Below are 15,253 nucleotides of genomic sequence, written 5' to 3'. Positions count from 1 at the left end.
AAAGAGATCAATGGTCTTAACTAAATTCTAAATGATTCAACACTTAAAATTTGAAATGAAATGACAATCCCTGCCTACGAGAAACGTATTTCAAAGTTATGAAAATATCCACTGAGATTGTCAGAAACAAGTCTGCATATAAGACACAAGCCTTGGTAACCAAATCCATTAAATCAATTTCTAATATTAAAATTAACATTCTATATCATTTATAAAGGAGAATTATTTTATCAGAATGTTTATTTCAGAATAAACTTGTTTTAATTGTTTCTTTTCAGTTTAATTTCATGTAAAAATTATTACCTATTTTCTACAAAAACATCCATTCAAGACTTGTCATATCATTTTTACGCTTCACAGAAACATAAACTTGTAAGCGAAACGTCCATCTTTTCATATACCTCTAGTTAACAGCTTTACAAACCATTAAAAGCATCTATGAAGGGAAATAAATGGGACACTTGGAAGCACCATTTATAACGCATAAAACAAGTACGGAAACTGGACTCTCACCTTTCACTAAAGCCTTCTTCCATTTCAGCAGCATCAGCTGATGGTATGTCTCCTGGTGACTGCAAATAACAGGGATCATTTGATTTCCCACCACTGCCTAGGACAGCTGCTCCGTGTCTTGAGTCAGCTGTGCTGCCTGGCTGGGGTTCCTCCTCATCCTCATGCCCAGGGTGCTCTATCATCCACATGGCAAGGACAGTGATGTTCTGGGCATCAGCCTCTCCTCGAGCACCTGAACAGGTGAAAAAAAAGTATGATACTGATTTTGGGCAACATAATTATTCATGGCATCAATTTAAGAGTGTCTGCTATGACACCATTATAACTAAATCTGCTATTAAAAAGTTTTATGGTCTCTTAAAACAATGTGTCACCCTCTATAATATCGGGCTTCTCCTATATGTATATGCTGATATATTAAAAACTTATCCTACCTGTGGCTTCCATGGCTTTGGCAATCTGCCGGAGAGAGAACCCCATCTCCAGCAAGGGTACTGCAATTGCTGGAGGAGGAGGAGAAGTTGAAAGTCTGCTGCTTGGGTCTGACAAGGCTGAAACAAAAGAAAGAGAGTAAAGTCCTAAATATCAGTACATACTATGAGTAAAAAGTGTCCTTATAGTAACTGTTAAGTCCCCAATTTCCTAATACTGTCTACATTTATTGAAATTTTATTCTATTCAGAATTCACTAAATGTGGAACTAAATGGGATTTTGTTACAGCTTTTTAAGGTTTTTCATAAAGCTAACATAAAACAAAGCTGCTGAAAAAAATATTAAATGTTTTCTTACTTTGAAATAGTTTCTAACTTACAAAAAATTTCAGACTTAAGAGAAATTTGCAAGCATAGTACAAAAGAATTCTTTCACCCATGAACCACTGGAGAGTAAGTAGCAGACATGATGCTTCAACTCCCTTGAATACTCTAACAGTTAATTAACTCCTACAAATAAGGACACTGTCTTGCATAACACAGTCTCAAAGTCCGGAAATTAACAATGTTAATATCTATCTAATCCAGATCTCATTCTAGTTTCACCAGAACTCCTGACAATGTTCTTTACAGCAGGGTCCAATCCAGGATTATCACCCTTCCATTTAGTTTTCAGATCTCTTCAGTCTCCTTCAATCACTTTGATACTTTTAAGATTACAGGCCAGCTATATGATAGGAAGACCCTCAATTTGGGTTTGTCTGATGTTTCTTCACGTGCTTTTTGGCAGGAATACAAAACTGATTCTGCCTTCTTCTCATTACATTCTACTAGATGGTACATAATTTCAACTTGTCCCATTGCTGGTGATGCTAACTTTGATCACCTGAGTTAAGCTGGTATCTACTAGTTTATCTCCTGATTAACTAAAAAAGGTACTCTTTTTTTTTCCTCCCTTTGTAATAAATATTTGTTGGGAGGAATTATATGTAAATAGCCCATTCCTCATCAAGGTGAGACTCACTAACATCCATTAATGTTTATTGGCTGAATTATTTATTATTATTATGATGATGATGGTTGACAAATGAAGATTTTCTAATTCCATCATTGCTTTCAGATTTATCAGTCTCCTTTCTCCATCAGTAGAGATTTTCATTGTATTTGTGGGTTATTAGATGTTATTATAACAATGATTATTTATTTTGATGCCCCAAACATTCCAGATTTGGCTAGATGTCCCTTCAATCTAGTTTCTATATCCTTGAGGCATGTGCCCATAATTCTCTGAGCAGTTTATCACTTTCTGGCACAAGATATTCTAGGCTCATCTCATACTTAACCCTGAAATCAGCCATTTCTACCAGGAGATAGGGTTCTCTTTTAGTAGAGAATGGTATCTAGAAGACAGGATCTTGGCACTAGGTGTGTTTATTGCTACTAAGGCATCACTGCTCCTAGGTCCTTTCAGTGGACAGTGCTGATAGAAGCCCTGTGCCTCATTTAATGGTTTTTGAATTCAATTAAGAAGGAAAAAAGAAGGAAGCAGGGAGAATGACAACTTTCATTTTTGCTTAAAAAATGTCACTACTCCTACAGTGGTAATAGTCCTGACACTTTTGTTGGACTTCTGCTTCTAGCCATGATAGAATAACAGAGACTGGATTTACCCTCACCTTAACAACTAAAAGAACAGATGGAATATATCAAATGATGGTCTGTAGACACTGGATGGCAGGCAACGTAGGACAGTGACCTCTGAGAGAAGGAAATCAAATGAGGCGAGGTATACAATTGCCTCAGCATATTTGCTGGAGAGAATTTCCAAGCTGCAGTTCAGGGAGGGCAAATTCAAGCTAAACTCAGCGGCCTCTCTGAACTGAGGACAAAAAAGTAAAGAATTCAAGATGGCTAGCATTCACAGGGTAGAACACCAGAAAGGAGAAAGCTGTATGGAAAGAAGAGAGTTGCACAAAAAGCAAAATTCAGAAATGTACAGAAGGTCCTTCTTTTTCCCTCAAGTCTTCAGCTGATGCTAATGCAGCAACTACCCAGAACTAGGGAAGGAATTACCAAAAAGTAGCAGGCAGAACAATCCTTGAGGCTCATACAGGGTTGGGAAGAATTTGTGTTACCAGAAGGAAAGAACTACGATACACAAGGCACTGGATAGAATACTAAGAAAGGTATTAGTTCAGTGGTGGGGAAAAATTCAGCCAAGCTAAAGGCTGTTCTGGTCCCTCCTAACAAAGCTTAAGAGGAAGGCTTGAAAGAATCAAATTATTTCCAAGTAATTTAACTGTATCCTATAACAAAGTTAAAGTATATTTAAATAAATACAAACTATCAAGCACCCAAAAAGGTAAAATTCACAATGTCTAGTAACCAATATAAAATCACCAAACATCCCCCCAAAAAAAACCCCGAGAAAATATAATTCAAAATAAGTAGAAAAATTAGTCAACAGAAACAGACCTAGAAATTAGATACGTGCTAAGAAGAGAATGATATTTAAACAGGTATAAAGTTGATGTTCATTATTTGTGCATTCCATATTTGCAAATTCATCTACTCATTAAAGTTAATTTGTAACTCCCAAATCAATACTTGTGGTGCTTTCACAGTAATTTACATGCACACAGTGACAAAAACATTTCAATCTCCTGACACACTGGTTCCTAGCTGAGGTATAACAGGTGATGCTTACACTCTTGTTTGAGCTCCGAGACTGTAAACAAGTCTCCTTTTCATGGTCTATTTAGTGTTATGTGTTTTGCAGTTTTGTGCTTTTTGTTGGTGGCTTCACTATTTAAAATGGCCATGAAGCATAGTGCTGAAATGCTGTTAGTTTATTTTTTTTTTTAAGTTTATTTATCTATTTTGAGAGAGAGAGAGAGTGTGTGCGTACAAGCTGGGAAGAGGCAGAGAGAGGGGGAGAGAATCCACAAGCAGGCTCCACAGTGTCAGTGCAGAGCCCAATGCTGGGGGCTCAATCTCACGAACTGTGAGATTATGACCAGAGCCGAAATCAAGAGTCAGACGCTTAACCAACTGAGACACCAGGAGCCCCTGTCTAGTGTTTCTAAGTCCAAGAAGGCTACGATATGCCTTATGGAGAAAATGTATGTGTCACATAAATTTCATTCAGGCATGAGTTATGGTGCTCTTGGCCATGAGTTCAATGCTAATGAATCAATAATATATATTAAATATAATGTATTTAAATAGAAACATACATAAAACAAGGTTATATACTTGACAAAATGTGACCAGAAGTTCACAAAAACCTACCCTTATATCTCCCTTAGGAGTAATGGTTCAGTTTTCACTAATTCAGTGTTCACAGTGACTTTATAGAACATAACTATCCTAATAGTGAGAACTGACCGTTATTCCATGCATTTGATAAGGCAGAGAAAAGATTAATAAGCATGTTAAAGACATGGAAGACTGTCTTTACAATGTATGAATGGAAAAGTACTAGATGGGACTAAGAGCAAATCTGATTCTGCAGGAGAAAAGATTAATGACCAGAAGACACAACAATAAAAACTATACAAAATGGAAACAGACATTAGATAAACAATAAAAAATAAATAAAAAGATATTAAAAAAAAATCAAAGCACTAGTGATCTGTGGGACAACTTCAAGTGGCCTTGTATACACATAACCATAGACACTGAAATGGAGTTATACAACAGAAATACGTCTGAAAAATAATGAATTAAAAATGTCCAAATTTAAAGACAACTAAAAATCCACAGATCCAACAAGCTCAATAAATCCCAAGCACAAGAAAACTAAATCAGGGCAGATCATAATAAAATTGCTTAAACCTAGTGATAAAACAGAAAAATCTTAAAAGCAGCCAGAGAAAAAGGCATATTATATCAAGATTAGAATGACAGAAAACTTATCATGCAAGCCAGAAGACAGCAGAGGATCTTAAAGCACTGAAAGAAAAAAAATCGTGAATCTAGAATTCTATACCCAGAGAAAATATTTTTCAAAAATGAAGGTGAAATACACTCTTTTAGATATACAAGAGCCAAAAGAACTCATCACTAGCAGATCATTACAAGACACGTTAAAGGGAAAGCAGAAGGAAATTATACCATATGGAAATTGGGAACTACATAAAGAAATAAAGAATCTAAGACCTGATAAATATGTGCGTAAATATAAAATACATACTTTAGATTTCAAATTTCTTGCAAAGACAACTGGCTGTTTACAACAAAAATAATAACAATGTGTTATGGGCTTTATAACCTATGTATATATTAAACGTATGATAAAAGTACAAAGACTAAGAAAGGGGAAATAAAAGTATACCATTGTTAGAATTTTTAATATATATGAAGTGGTACTTGAAAGGAGCCTGTAATAATTAAAAATGTATACTATAGACCTGAAAATAATCTCTAAAAATACACATATAGCTGATAAGCCAACAAAGGAGGTAAAATGAAATAATATAAAATATGAATTTAACAAAAAGACAGAAACAGAAGGAAAAGAGAAGGAACAGACGACGTGAACAGAAAGATGGTAAATTTAAACACAACCCTACCAATCATCACATTAAATGTAAACAGTCTACACACACCAATTAAAAGATAGAGAATACCAGGTTGGTTTAAAAAAGCAAGACCCAATGATAGGTTGCCTTTACAAAGCCCCTTTTAAACATAAAGACACAAAAAAGTAAAAGGCAAAAATGATGGGAGACAACATACCATCCTAACACTAATATATTTATATCAGATAAAGCAGATTTAAGGACAAAGAATATTACCAGGAGTAAAGAGAGTCACTTGGTAATGACAAAGAGGTCAATTCACTATGAAAACATAAGAATCTTAAATATTTATGTACCCAAAGAGAGTTTTAAAAGACATGAAACAAAAACTGATAAATGAAAGGAGAAATAAACAAATCCACAATTACAGGCAGAGATTTCAACACTACTCTATCAATAATTGATACAGTAAGTAGACCAAATACTGATATTTACTGATACTTCTTTATCAGTAGAGATAAAGAAGACTTGAAAAAACAATCAACTACCTTGACTGACCAAACATTTACAGAACACTCCACTCAACAATAGCATAATACACATTTTTTCCAAGTCACATGGAATATTTACCAAAACAGACCATATTCTGGGCCATAAAATAAGTCTCAATAAATTTAAAAGAATTCATATTATACAAGATACATTCTCTGATAACAATGAAATTAGAAATTAGTAAGAGAAAGACATCTGAAAAATTCCTAAAGATCTGGAAACAAAATAACATACTTCTAAATGACCAAAATTGTCAAAGAAGATATCCATGGTAAATTAGTACTTTAAACTGAATGAAAATGGAAACACAGCATTTCACAATGTGGAGGTTACAGCAAAAGCAATGGTGAAGGGAAATTCATAACACTAAAAATGCCTATAACAGAAAATAAGAAGGGTCTAGTATGAGTGATGTATAGCATACTCTTTCTCTCCCAACTAGCCATAAATGAATCTACAGCTTCAAAATAGAGAAGACAATTTAGTTTGATAGGGCAGATCACCCTTAATCAAAATCACTGTTTTACCTTCAATGAGAAAAAACAGAATGCTCATGTTATGAAGTCCCACACATCAGGAATACCAAGAGGTCTGGGTGTCATAGTGCATGACAGCACACGCACCTGTGCGGTTAGCTGGCCTTGCTGACTGGGAATCAGGAGAAGTTAAGCTTTGCCTTCTTCCTACTTCATCAGAAGGAGAGGTTGGTAATGATGATATTGGAGGAGTCTGTGCACGACGTGTGGGAAGTACAGTGGTAGTTGGGTAACTAGAGAACATTTGCCTTTAAGAAAACAATAATGGTTAGCATAAAAATCCAATTAGAAAATAATACATACATCACAATATGAGAAAAATTAGAAAAATATTCAACCTGGAAAACTTTAAGTTAGCTATGGTTTAATGGAGGAGGGGAGAAAGACTCCCAACAATTTTAATAATCATTATCACATAGAATACATTTACTATAAAAGTAATGTTACCATTTGTTTGGCAAAATGCCAGCAACATAGCAGGTGAGGGGAAGGCAGCAATTAATAAAATAGATTTTTAAAATATCCCTGCTTTCATGGAGCTTTCCTTCTACTGTAAGAAGATGACAGTGTTATTTTGATAGGTATACAGTAGTTAAAGAATAAGGGCTTTTAAAGATAGCTAAATTACAGTTACTTCAAATATAAATTTACTAGCTAGCCATGAAATTATTCACATGTATTCAAAGTAATAGACTATAGGTAAGTTATGGAAAGAAAAGAGAACTGCCCAGTCACTTAACACAACTGAAAAACAGCATATGAATGGTATGCCAGCCATGTAGAGGGGGAAAGGTACAAGAGAGGCAGCCCCCTCAGGCTGAGAAGGCACACACTGGCTTAAGAATAAAATCCAGGAAGGTCCTCATTGACTGTCTACTCTTCAGATTTGTCCAACAAAATAACCTTTTAAGCATCAAAAAATACTGTCTACCCAGTCAAATAACTGATACATGATATTCACACAGGCAGCAGTTGTTCCCTGATCTTTCTAGTGTTAAATGATGCTTAGTCAGGCAGAGACAACAGCAGCTCTAATATAGTCCCAGCCAACAACAGGCAAACAAAGACTGAGAAGAATGGAGGAGTCACAAGGTCTATGAATGCCTGTGAGAGCAAGGGAATATTATTCTACCAGTGAATGCCATGTCTACACTGCACAGCTTGGAAGGCAACAAGGATTAAAAACCATATTAGAATATCCTATCATTCTTCTTTTCCTCCTTTCTTGAACAGAAGCACCCCCGTGGAACTGTTATCAAGTGAGAGAGTTAGGATGTGTGAGGACTGGGCAATGGTAGCTGCTAGGATTATTACTCCTCCTGCCCAAGACCAGAGCAGTAACTCAGTTGTGTGAGCTAAAGACTACTGCATTAAGGGTCCGGTCAGGTCCCTTATGACTCAGGTCATAATCTCTCAGTTCGTGAGTTCAAGGCCTGCATCAGGCTCTCTGCTTTCAGCGCAGAGCCCACCCTCGGATCAGATCGTCTGTGACAACCCTCTCTCTTGGCTCCCCTCTGGCTTATGCGCACATGCGCACTCTCTCTCAAAAACAAACATTAAAAAAAAAAAAAAATCACTGGGGAACCTTAATTAGAATGTAAACTGTGCCCCACCAGACCTACTGAATGAGACAGGGGGATACTTTACAGTCCCAGAGCCTTAAAAAGCCTCCCAGGTGGCTCCTGTGGACACCAAAAATTGACAAGCATTACAGTAATAGCCCCTCTCCTACTCTCTAAGATGTCAGCCTACACAATGGGAATGATAATAACCTGTCAATTATGGGAAGGGGGGAAAGAAAGAAGAAAAAGGGAGACTACCCATTCTACTGCTCTTTATTTCACTTAGGACCTACTTAAGGGAGCTCACAAAATAGTCCCTCCCTAATGATTTTCTCTTAGAAGTTTTCATTTTGTGTATATAACTGGTAAAGTGAAACAAAAAGAAAACTCAGATGTTATTTGGAATTTACAAACCTACTAAAATAGGGTTGGCTGAAGAAGTATCTATTGTAAGACAGGCTCTTTCATTTGAAAAGTAGACTTGTTTGATCTTACAGTAAGAATGAAAGTATAATTAAGAAATTATGCTTAAAAGGGAAATAACTAGAGAAAATTATTTTCATGGAAGTGACCTCCATCTTGAAGCTCTAATATTCAATACAAGCATTTACTTTTTGAGGAAAAAAATATCCAAAAGCCTAGGTGAAAGAAAAGAAAAGATCATTTTAAGGAGATAGACTCCTACACTATCTGACTGTCAGCAGCATGGGTGATAAATCCAGACCACCCCTCGACTGGCTATGAGACTTGTGCAAGTTATTTAACTTGAGGGGCATTCCCAACTTTAGCAAAATGGGTTTGACTTTATGATCTCTTAGGTTCCTCCTAGCTCTAGAATGCCTTTAGTTGGGCACATTCTTCACTGACAGAACAATCACGTGTTCAGAATCATAGGCATCAATACGGCAGATGTTAAAGGTCAACTTCCCTACCTGAGAAGACTAAGTGGCATCACTCCTGGGGATTCAGATGCAGGTACTGTTTCTGTGTCAGTGACTGGAGTGGTGGCAGTTGTGGTGTCTTCCAGCGAGCTGCTCATAAAGGAAGTTGTGCTCGAGGCTGATGGGCTAGTGGTAACTGGTGTTTGTGCCTGCTGGGCTTGGTCACTTTCTTCAGCTTGTTGATCAATCTCTATAAACCAAGGTAAATATTAAGAAAGTAGTAAGGATATGTTTTTTTCACAAGTGACATACAAATGAAAAACTTACAATATGAAAAGTTTCTAAATATATTTCCTAAGTGCCAATTTCTACGACATATTTTTTTAATGTTCTTGCATATATACACCCTGTATTCACTACTGTCGAGCCTTACGACAGACTCTACTAATAAACACACTTTTGTAATTAATTTTCTTTTTTAGAGAAAAAGGTTCTCTTAAAAACAAAAAAGAAGCCACCTGGGTGGCTCAGTCAGTCAAGAGACTGCCTCCTGATTTCTGCTCAAGTCATGATCTCACAATTCCTGAGATCAAGACATGCATTGGGCTCTGCGCTCATTGCTCGGAGCTTGCTTGGGATTTCCTCTCTCTCTCTCTCTCTCTCTCTCTCTCCCCACCCCACCCCCCCGCCCCCCGGCTTGCACGTGCGTGCTCTCTCAAAATAAACTTAAGAAAAATAAAAATAAAAACAAAAATAGTCTCACTTTTGTTTTTATGATTTGACTAGAGGTTCTCTAAAGGTTATCTATCTAATCATTAAAATTCTATTTCCTGGTTGCACCTGAGTGGCTCAGTTAAAAGGATCTACTCTTGATTTCGGCTCAGGACAGGATCTCACAGTTCAGGGAATTGAGCCCTGCAATCAGGCTCCATGCTGCCAGCACAGAGCCTGCTTGGGCTTCTCTCTCCCCGCCCCTCCCCGACTTTCTCTCTCTCTCTCTCTCTCTCTCTCTCTCTCTCTCTCTCTCTCCAAACAAACAAACAAACTAAAAAAACGGCTGTGTTTCCTGGGTGTCTGGGTGGCAAAGTCAGTTGAGCATCCGACTCTTGATTTCAGCTCAGGTCACAATCACAGAGTTGTGGGATCGAGCCCCACATCAGGCTCTGCACTGAGTATGGAGCCTGCCTGAGTTTCTCTCTCTCTCTATCCCTATGTGCTCTCTCTTGCTCTCAAGTAAAAAAACAATACATTTTTTAAAAAACTGTATTTTCTTAGCACTTTGATTTTGATGTGCCTATCTTTAAACTTTAAATAGGCAAAGATGAAGACATGTTAATACAAGTAATACATGTAAATATAATACAAATCTAGATAGAAACCCCATGCTCTAAAAAGGACAATGTCTCACAAAATAAACTACTCCCAAGAACTAAAAAATTAAAATGTCTAAGAGCTTACAAAGTATTTATAATTTTTTTTCTTATCTGGTGAGGGAGCTTACAAATAAAGAGAATATCAAGATAGCATTTACCACAAAGACAGCTACTTCTATTGGGGTTGCTAAATGGCCACATACCTACATAATCATGATCTTAATACTATTTATATGCAACATGTACTTCCCTCTGCCTATCTACCATTTAATCTATGAAAGGAAGAAAGGGAGTGAGGAAAAAGGGAAGGTAGGAGGAAGAGGAAGGGAAAAAAGAAAAAAGGAAAAGAAGTTCCATGAAGGCAAGGGACTCTGTTCACTGCTGACTTTCCAAGAACCAAGAAGAGTACCTGGCATATAACAGGGACTCAGTAAATATTTACTGAAATAACTTCATTTTTATCTCAGAATTCATATTCCAAAAGGTGAAGATAAAGATAAAATAAGGGCTTTTTTCCCCTTCCATACAGAATCTATAAAAGTAATACTTTAAATGTCTCTGGGGAGATATCAGTATATATACTATATATGTTTTGAATCAGATCAATAAATTATCGAGTATCTTTTGTGGCATGAGTTAAGTTTTACAAAATGTAGTAATAATTATTAAGTTCTGTGCTTGTATACGTTTTAAATAGAAAATTATAGGTAAACAGATAATTATTAATATAAAAGAAACAAACAAAAAAACCTGTTTACCTTGCAAAGGAAAAACAACGTGAAAACTGCTGTGGCCAAAAAAATTTTTGATGAATAACTTATGGAATATATCACATCTGACATGAATAATTTCAACAACACATAAGGAAAAGAAAAAGCAGATAATATACCTTGCTTAATTTTGCCCCCAAACTGGTCTTCCAGGAGCCCATGGACCACTAATTTGTAGATCATGGCTTGAGCTCGTTCCAGATCAGCTAATCCCAACGCTCTCTTTATGGGCGACCGCATGACGGCTCGCTTCACCATGTGTCGCATCAGGAACTGCAAGGCTGCTCGCATCTCCACATCTTCATGAACAACTGGAGAGCTTGCACAGTCTGAGTTATGGCCATTTTCAGCCAGAACTTTTGGTATCAGCAACAGCTCAGCATATTTACTACAGCCAAGAAGAGCACTAAGTGATTTCATAGCACCGAGGTAGAGATAGGACAGTTGGACTGCTCTGATTTCTGATTGGGCTATGTCATGGTTTTTGGATATGTGTTCGTGATTTCTTCTTTTTCCTTCTGTTATCTGATGTTGGGATTCCACACTTGGCAGTGCTGGGTCTAAAGAAAATGAAGCTATTTCGTTTTCGGATTTGGAGGCTGTGGTACCCTGATTTTTGACATCATCAGATGTTAAGCCTGTTCGCGTATCTAAAGCAGATTCATTCTCGGTTTTCTGCTCAACATCTCCTTTCTCCTCAGACTCATGTCGGTGTTTCTTTTCATGTCGCTTGGTGCTCTGTTTGCCCATGTCTTCATGAATACCAGTCAGATATGTGAGGTCCAGCAACACAGAAGCCGTCAGGCCTCGGAATCGCGCCACATCAAAAGGCAATGGTTCACAGGGCTCCAGATTATACAATGGAGTATCACTAGGCGACCAAAAAGTTGGGAAGCTTTAATAAAGATCAGAATGACACAGGAAGAAGCAAGTGAGGGATAGACGGGAGGAAGGTACAGAAAATAATGTAAACAAATAAGATGTATCATGTACACAGTACAAAACATAATTTACACAAACTAGAGAAATCATTACAAAGAGAAAAATAAATCTATTATGAGAAAATGGGGAGATGTGATGCTAAATGCAAAAGCAATGAGATGTGCATGTACTTTCAAATTAGAATATTGTTACTACAATGCAAGCCAGGAATTAGCAAAATTTCTATAAGAGAGCCGAATAGTAAATATAGCTTTCAACCCTGCCATCATAGTATGAAAGCAGTCACTGAATACCTAAATGAATGTGTGTGGCTGTGTAACATTATTTACAAACATAAGAGATGGGCCAGATGTTGTCTGTCTATCCCTGATATAAGCTATGTGGAAAGTTTGTATAATAAATTTTACTTATTATGTGGGTAATGACTATAACCTATTTCAGAGAAGACTTTATTTCCATTTAAAACATAACTTTGTAGTCTTCAATTAATGCCTCTAATTTGTAGTTTAAGCAAAAATAGGATCACACACTTCCTGATATTTGGCAAAAATTTACTGAAATTTAAAAATGTTGTAAGTACACAAAAAATGTAACAGCTTTAGCAAGCATCTAAAGTTTGGTGGCATAAATTTGTTATATTAACCTAAATCTTAATTTTAGCTTGACCTTCTTAATCTTTATTTTCCCTTTGTCTTATTTCCTTATTTGTTTTGATTATTCTGCTATGTTACATTTGCATTTTAATAAGGAATCATAAATCCTTTCTGAAACAAGGCAAAGAATAAAAGAAAAGGTAAATACTTTCATGTAACACTGTAAAATTTTCATTGGTTTCTTAGCTTGGTGGAATGGGGTAAAGTAGGGTCCATTAACTCCTAAAATTGTGTATAAAGGTTACACATGTGTTATTTTCAGCTGAGAGAATCTATAGCTATTGTTACATTCTAAAACAGCACTGCCTCCAAAGAAATCTTATGAACCGCTGTTTTAGATATTGTCCCATGTCATATTAACACTATTAAGCAATCACTTTAGGCAGTATAATGAACAGTTACATATTATAATTAATAAATCTACATTTTCAAAGAAGATACATGACGTATTTCCTTTGAAATGTACGAAGTTTCTTTTTCGCACAAATCCTATCTGACTGCAAACATGTCTAAATGTGTTTAAGTATATCATTTGTGTTAAATAAACGTAATTTCCATATCTATCCAAAATATTGCACACTGAAGGGACAGAAGTATGTGCTTAAAAAACAAAAAAAGTAAGAGTACTTATATCACAGTTAATCCCAAACTTAATTTTAGTCACTCAAATGTTTCTGCCTACACTCAAAGCCCACCTACACAAAATGTAACTGACAAACCTGCTGGCTGGCTTTTTTCTATCCTGGTATGTAATGGAAATGATCAAAAAGCAAGTAGCCAAATGAAAAATAAAGACAGATCCCAGTTAAACCTGAATTAGTGAGCTTACCATTTCTTCACAAAACAAAACAAACAAAACAAAACAAAACACCATATATTTTATTAACTACTAGTATTCCAGGGAACATGGGTTTGAGATATATTCCTTTATGAAATCAAATTACTCATACCCAACTGTATGAAAAAAACTTATTTAAAAAACTGGCTCACCTAAAACACAGTTACTCACTGTCCATAGGCAATGGCCCATTTCACCATTAAATACTCGTTTGCTAAAAGTGTAACTCAACAGATCATACCTGATGGTAATTTCTGCTTCATCCCATTGGACCTTAGCAGACGTGCTGCCCTCTTTGACCACTCCCAGCAGCGTGGCATGGCGCCCAGTTTGCTTGTGAACACACCGACCTCCAACTCTAAGACCAGCATCAACTCCTCCTATCACTGCCAGCACAGGCCACACCTCTATGCAAAGGGTCCTCAGCTGCGGCTCTGAGAGGTCAGCAAGGCCATGTCTATTATGTTTACCTTTCTCTTCCTCTTTGCTTTCCTTCTCCTCTCTCATTTCATTTTCCTCTCGGCTTTGAACCGAGCGGCTTTTCTTTAGCTTCTGACCTGACTCTTTAATACATATCTTAATTTTATGCAGCCTTTCCATCATTTTTTTGTTAATGCAGTAAGTCCAACGGTCTGTTCGGTGAAGGATACGGATAAGCTGAATAGTGGCCTCCGCCAGCACTGCTGCTACTGGACTACAAATAGGGTCTCCTGGAAGTAAGTCTCGTGGCGTGCCACGCATTTGCATATCACAAATTTTCACCTATAAGAAAAAAAGAAGGCAGCAAATGTGTGATTAATAGTTCTTATAAACCATTAGTCACTATATATTCTAGTACATGTAATCCCATGTTGAACTAGTGTTTGGTCTCCTAATATACGCGTATTTATACCACTGGCTGCTGGTAAAGAGTGAGCAAATATTACAAATTTACTAAAGTTAGGAGCAGTATGGTCCTCTGAAACAAGGTGCCCCATTATTTAAACTTCCTCCTGCAGCCTGTATTAGAGCTGTTGCAGCCACCCAAAAGGTGGATATAGACTAAGGTGTATGGGACTGGCTCAATTTACTCCCTACCCGCCCCCCCCCCCGCCCCCCCGCCAACAACAACAAAAAAGCCTTGAGAATCTAGTCATTCTTATCCTCAAGACAAGTCCTCAGAGCATCTTACACTGTTCAATGGTTACAAAGATAAAATTGTTAAGTCTAGATAACTGGGATATTCCCAACCTACACACATTTCAAATAAGACACTGAGGTTAAATTAAAAGAAGAGCAAGATTTGGATCCAGATCTTAATTCTGCACAATCTTAGGAAATTATTTAATCACAATAAACCTCAGTTTTTTCATCTGAAAAAAATTGCACTAATAATAGTAACTGTCTCTTATGGTTAAAGATTGAGACTATGTACTTAAACTGCTTATTACTACAGTGCCAGATACATAGTAAATGTTCAAAAAGAGGTTAACTACCATTAATATTGTTTTCATCAGAGACTGTGAAACTTATCAGAAAAGGCTTCTGGACAGAATAAATTGATTGCGACACAGTGTACAAGTGAATTAATTCCTTCAAGGTTCATAGATGTTGGGGAGCAATAGGCCATCACTCTAACCAGGTGATAGCAGAGACTATTTTGGGCTGCAAGAATATCATCAAGGAAAGGGATGACTGC

At 36.7% G+C, this 15,253-nt stretch overlaps 1 protein-coding gene and 1 long non-coding RNA gene across 12 annotated transcripts in view; one reads left to right on the top strand and one right to left on the bottom strand.

Moving 5' to 3' along the window:
• Nucleotides 1-15,253, bottom strand: part of HERC1 (HECT and RLD domain containing E3 ubiquitin protein ligase family member 1) — a 186,741-nt gene that overhangs the window by 46,588 nt on the left and 124,900 nt on the right. For 10 of the 11 annotated variants that reach the window (XM_081795857.1, XM_081795865.1, XM_081795861.1 and 7 more), the window contains exons 37-42: nt 13,817-14,337; nt 11,262-12,037; nt 9,051-9,249; nt 6,644-6,804; nt 948-1,064; nt 514-745 (exon numbers count right to left, since the gene is read on the bottom strand). In XM_081795857.1, coding sequence (XP_081651983.1) covers nt 514-745; nt 948-1,064; nt 6,644-6,804; nt 9,051-9,249; nt 11,262-12,037; nt 13,817-14,337 — 2,006 coding nt within the window. The remainder of the gene's footprint in view (nt 1-513; nt 746-947; nt 1,065-6,643; nt 6,805-9,050; nt 9,250-11,261; nt 12,038-13,816; nt 14,338-15,253) is intronic. The other variant, XM_081795863.1, reaches the window with a different exon arrangement.
• LOC144616709 (uncharacterized) overlaps nt 13,926-15,253 on the top strand; it is a 41,245-nt gene continuing 39,917 nt past the window's right edge. Inside the window, exons 1-2 of the long non-coding RNA XR_013556321.2 lie at nt 13,926-14,016; nt 14,195-14,291. This is a non-coding gene — a long non-coding RNA (uncharacterized LOC144616709). The remainder of the gene's footprint in view (nt 14,017-14,194; nt 14,292-15,253) is intronic.

This window comes from Panthera onca, chromosome B3, assembly GCF_046562875.1.
Source record: "Panthera onca isolate mPanOnc1 chromosome B3, mPanOnc1 haplotype 2, whole genome shotgun sequence".
NCBI classification, from domain to species: domain Eukaryota; kingdom Metazoa; phylum Chordata; class Mammalia; order Carnivora; family Felidae; genus Panthera; species Panthera onca.
This window is presented reverse-complemented; position numbering and strand designations above follow the sequence as displayed.